This window comes from Sinocyclocheilus grahami, unplaced genomic scaffold (genome assembly GCF_001515645.1).
Source record: "Sinocyclocheilus grahami isolate Dianchi unplaced genomic scaffold, SAMN03320097.WGS_v1.1 scaffold49.1, whole genome shotgun sequence".
Classification (NCBI taxonomy): Eukaryota; Metazoa; Chordata; class Actinopteri; order Cypriniformes; family Cyprinidae; genus Sinocyclocheilus; species Sinocyclocheilus grahami.
In genome coordinates this window covers 2,286,948-2,292,275 of record NW_015505228.1, presented here as the reverse complement: position 1 = coordinate 2,292,275, position 5,328 = coordinate 2,286,948, and the positions used below count along the sequence as shown (strand labels likewise).

The following is a 5,328-nucleotide window of genomic DNA, read 5'->3' as shown; positions in this document are numbered from 1 at the left end:
CAAATAAAAAAAAAACTTTTTTTTTTTTTTTTTTTTTTTTAAAAGGAGCAAAAAATCTGTTCAAAAAACCCCCCCCCCCCCCCCAAAACATATACAAGATCTATCAGAAAAGTGTGATATGATTATATTATGGCATTTATGATAGACTTTGAGACTGACGATCAGATGCCAGATGAGCAATGGCATAGATTTCTCATGTTTAGTTGCCACCGTTATGTTCTATATATATGACAAGTAGTTCCGATGCAAGAAAGCAATACAAGTGTGTAGGAATGCAATCACTACACTTATTACTTTGATTTTTCAGTGCTAGTCTCCTATACTGACCACAAATGTTACGTCAACAAAGACAGACACACCTTGACCTGAAGACCTCAATTATGGGATGTCATTCTGAGCATCTAAAAGCATAGTTAACTTTTTCCCTCCTCAAAAACTAGCTCACCATATACAGTAATAAATATTATCTTTTTCAAAAATTTTTAAATACATTTAAGCTACAAAAATTAAAGGATGACCTGCTTGATTTAAACCATTTTGGATATCACTACTCCGCCTTAAATGACAAAATATTAATCTCAGAACATATAAAGCAGGGCACTACAGGAACTCAGCGTGTCTTTGAGCCAGCAGAGGACACTAGTGTATTGCTTTGCAGTATTCTTCTACCTTACAAACACATTAAAGTGTAATAGTGAATCAGAGATTTGTGAAATGCGCCATCTGCTGGGACCAGTGATTGGAGTTTGTGTGGCAAGCAGAAGAATTCTTAAATCCTAATTACAGTAGCAACTCCTCTGAGATTTAAATGGATCAAACTTTAAATCCTGCCAGGCAATTCAAAACACACAGTTTGAAATGGAGGGAGGGGAATGAAAAGGACAACAGATCTCTAGAGGAAAGGGACAAGTTGAGCTGGCAAAGCAAGATCTGGAGCTGGGTGCAATGCCCAACACTAAAAACCCAGATAATGCTAACTAGTAAAGGGTGGAGGGGAAAAAAAACAAGAACAGACAGACCAATAGTACAGATAAGAGTAATCATGTTTAAGTAATTAAAAAGGTTAATGGAAAAGCATAACTGGAAGGCAAAGGGGAGGCGACGGAGTTGAGAGGAAGCGCACAGAGAGAAAGAGGCAGCAAGCAAGTTGGAGATAAACAGAAAATGATTAGGTGCACAATCTCAGTCATTCTCAGCAAATGTCAACTTTGGTCAACCCTGAAAGACTACATTCAGTCCTCTTCAGTCAAAATAGAGAACAAAACCGAGAACAGGACAGATTGACAACAGTAAACACCTGAGGAAGAGAGTCGTAACTTGGGAGAACTGGACACAGTAAGATAGATAGTACAGGATGTTTAAATAAAGTTCTCTTTATTGATAACTGTCTTTCAAAAAAGACACTAAAAAAAAAGCACACATATTAAGCAAAGAATTTCAAAGCTTGTTGTTGTGATCCATCTACAAAAAAGTAAAAAGTTCCAACATGATTGTTTGTTTTAAATCACTGGACCTCTAAATGGAAATTATGCACCCGTGACAGTCTCTCTCTACCTCACGCTTTCTCTGCACATCCATTCTCCCTGCATGTGTGTGTGTGTGTGTGTGTGTGTATATACACATGTATCACATTTCACGCAGACTGGCTCTCTAACTAATGCAGGATGTGCAAGTTCTGTGTTTGAAACAATGCAGGGACACAAACAGTGAGGGGGGCTTGACCCGCACCTCTCAACCCACCCCCCTTTGACCCCTCTGTCTGTCTCAATCTTCCCCAGAGCCTGGCTGGACGCTTACACGGAGGCTTCGTCAGAGGCTCCCTGACAGAGAGACAGGTGGAGAGATGGGGGCAATGAGCGGTGGAGGGGGAGGGAAGGATGGGTGAAAAAACAAACACAGAGCGTAACAAACATAACCGACGCTCACACACGCAGTCTCATATATAAACACACATTTGTAAAGTTACATAAGGGAAAAAAAAAAAAAAAGAGAGAGAGAGAAAAAGACTTCAACCCTGGGTACTGTTTTGCTTTACAGCCGTTTGGAGACAGAAAGAAAGAAGGGAGGTAGAGAAAGAGTGGGGTCAGAACAGGGAATTTCGGGAGAGAGGATGTTGGGGGTGGAGGGGCCATCCAGCGGGTGTTATTTCTTGGCTTTTCCACCCTTGGCTGAATTTCGCGGCGGGGTAACTGGACGCCCTGAGCCCATTCCACCTCCTCCACCGTAGTACAGCTTCTTATCAGCTGGCTTAAGGATCTAAGAGAAAGACAGACGACGAGAGTAAGCAATGGCGCACAACAGCAAACACACTTCCGAATATAGACATCTCCACCCACAGAGAGAGAGAGCACTTCAATACATACTGTGAGCAATGCAGAAGCTCCAATTCAAAACCAACTGAGCTACTTACACAGGGACCATTCTAGCTGTCATGGAACCTCACAATTGACCATTTTAAAACACTCTACATAAACAACAACTCAGTGCGGGAGACTTGACTAACAACGGATTTCAATACAGTTTAACATCAGCAATACTGAGCTGCCTACTAAGGACACTCAACATGAGGCACTTGACTCACAACTGACAGCAACATATGCTAATGTGAAACTGTTGAAAATCTTTAATCCAATAAGTTTAAACAAACAAATATTGGGTACTTTTTAAAACTCCATAAACGCATCATAGAATTGGATCATTTAAAAAACACACACACAAAAAAAATGGTAATACTTTACCAAAGCTTTATGTGCAATGCATTATAAAGGGCTATTAAAGGGTATAAAACTATCTTGTCGCAAATAATTATAACCAAATTTAAAAGAATTAAAAATAATGAATTGACAAGTGTTATAATGCATTAACTGTGGTAACAATTATTCGTGAGATTGTACAATGCATTATAAGGTGCATTACAAGGCATACTTAATACATTAAATCTACTTTTAATGCATTATAAATAAAGGCTTTAAGTTGTTACACCAAAAAAACACCTTTTTCCCCCCACTGATTTTACTGCAGTATATTATAGGGTTTCTTACACCGCAAGGTTTTTTTAACCATTGTTTGGCTAATTTTCACAGACAAAATCCAATTATTTCGAAATGTATTCAAGGGAAATACCCCAATTATTTCCGCACACAGATTTCTCAATAGGTCCAAGTTGGTCTATAAAATTATAATTTAGAATTAAAAATAGAAAGTAAAGACTTTCCTGAAATGACTAAACTAAATTGATTAAAAACCTTGTTACAACATTGACAACAGACAGAGCTTTTTTGCCTGCGAAATGTTACTGCACATTTGGAATGAGGTATCTTACATGGCAGCATGATTTTTTAGCTTTCTACTGAGAGTAAAAAGCATCTGTTGGTAGTGCACTACCCTTTTGAAACAGAACAGAGTCACTGTAGAGAACAACCTTCAAAAGATGATCTAATGCAAACCTACAGAGGAAGCTGGCCAGACCTATTACACGCAAGTATACTTGATGCATTTGCAGAGAAACTGAAAATGCCTTGTAATCAGGTAAAGGCAAAAGTGAGGGAGGAAAATGACAGCTCTTCTTCTCTTACCTGGAAGGAACACATGAGTGTCTCATCCACACTCATCATGGCCCCGGCGTTATCAAACTCGCCACAGTAGTTAGGAGCGGAGAACAGAGTGACTAACTGTCTCTTTGCGAAAAACTCATAACCGTCCTCCACCACCTGCACAAGAAGATAACGTCACATTTAGTAGAGTCTTTTAACGCTGCAATGCTTTATGGAAACATTCCTACCACCGCAGAGCATAAACTAACCTGATGTGCCCTGCATATTAGGTCCATGTCATGTTTGTGAAGGAATTTGGCCACCACGTCTGCACCGAAGGTGAAGGACACGCCACGGTCATTCTCTCCCCAACCCAGCACATCTTTGTCTGGGTCAGCCCAAAGCAGGTCACACAGCAGCCCCTGGTCCGGTACGTCCGTGGGTCGCATGACGCGCCGCACCTGCTCCATTGACTGCAGGTCTGGAGAGAGGCCTGAAGCGGAAAACAATTCATTATGTTTCACAGTGCACTTCTAGGGAGCAACTTAAAAACTATTTGCCAAGCAGCATCCAGACACTGTGGGCTGCAAAACACCACAAGAAAATGGCATTAAATCTGTAAACAGAACGTCATTACTAACAAGATGAAAAAAAACTGCAATAATGACACAAACTTTCATCAGCATGAATTGGTCAGAAAGATAAATGTAATGACTTAATGTTATCTGCAGAGTTCCTAAAAAAAAAAAAAAAACTTGCTATTAAGTTTTAAAATTAGGGATGCACAGATACCACTTTTTCCAGTACTCGCCCGATACTTTTATTTTTGGTACTTGCCGATACAGAGTACCGATATCAATATTTTCATTGCATTTGTAAATTTTTTAAATATTGGGTACAGAAACCAAAAGAGTATGTATAATGTTAGTTGGTTAACTTCATTTATCAAATCGATCCAGTCAATGTGACCCTTAGCCTTAATGACAGCATATAGTCTCCTGGGCATGCTGTCAAACAGGTTCATGCAAACCTGAACATCATTTTTTCTCCCAGACTCTGTCTGGATAATTTTTGGTCCCAAATTTGTATCAATTTTACTGGTAGTCCACTGCATGAAGAATATTTGGGTATAATATCCCAAGAATTGGATCATTTAAAAAACACACACACAAAAAAAAATGGTAATACTTTACCAAAGCTTTATGTGCAATGCATTATAAAGGGCATAAAACTATCTTGTCGCAAATAATTATAACCAAATTTAAAAGAATTAAAAATAATGAATTGACAAGTGTTATAATGCATTAACTGTGGTAACAATTATTCGTGAGATTGTACAATGCATTATAAGGTGCATTACAAGGCATACAGGTTCATGCAAACCTGAACATCATTTTTTCTCCCAGACTCTGTCTGGATAATTTTTGGTCCCAAATTTGTATCAATTTTACTGGTAGTCCACTGCATGAAGAATATTTGGGTATAATATCCCAGTTTAGTTTATTTTGCTATCCTCACTTACATCTGGTCACGACATCTGGTCTCCGAATAATTTTTGGTTTGACTGTATATCCTTCTGTTATTTTCACACTTAATTATGCCCATTAAAATGTAATTTTACATATTTGTTACTTTCACTGTTAATTTTTTTCTCTCCATGGTAGCCTACATCTTTAATTTAATAGCATTAGAGCTGCTCCATTGCAGCGGCTTAGTACTGTAATCACGCGATTTGCTGTAAAAATGCAGGGAACCACTCGCTATAAATCTCCTAACTGTGATATTTTCATAAATA

General features: G+C 38.6%; 1 protein-coding gene across 1 annotated transcript in view; it reads right to left on the bottom strand.

Moving 5' to 3' along the window:
• Nucleotides 1-1,396: 1,396 nt before the first annotated feature.
• ppp1caa (protein phosphatase 1, catalytic subunit, alpha isozyme a) overlaps nucleotides 1,397-5,328 on the bottom strand; it is a 16,212-nt gene continuing 12,280 nt past the window's right edge. Inside the window, exons 5-7 of the mRNA XM_016269161.1 lie at nucleotides 3,803-4,026; nucleotides 3,576-3,710; nucleotides 1,397-2,256 (exon numbers count right to left, since the gene is read on the bottom strand). Coding sequence (XP_016124647.1) covers nucleotides 2,143-2,256; nucleotides 3,576-3,710; nucleotides 3,803-4,026 — 473 coding nt within the window. The 3' untranslated portion in view covers nucleotides 1,397-2,142. The remainder of the gene's footprint in view (nucleotides 2,257-3,575; nucleotides 3,711-3,802; nucleotides 4,027-5,328) is intronic.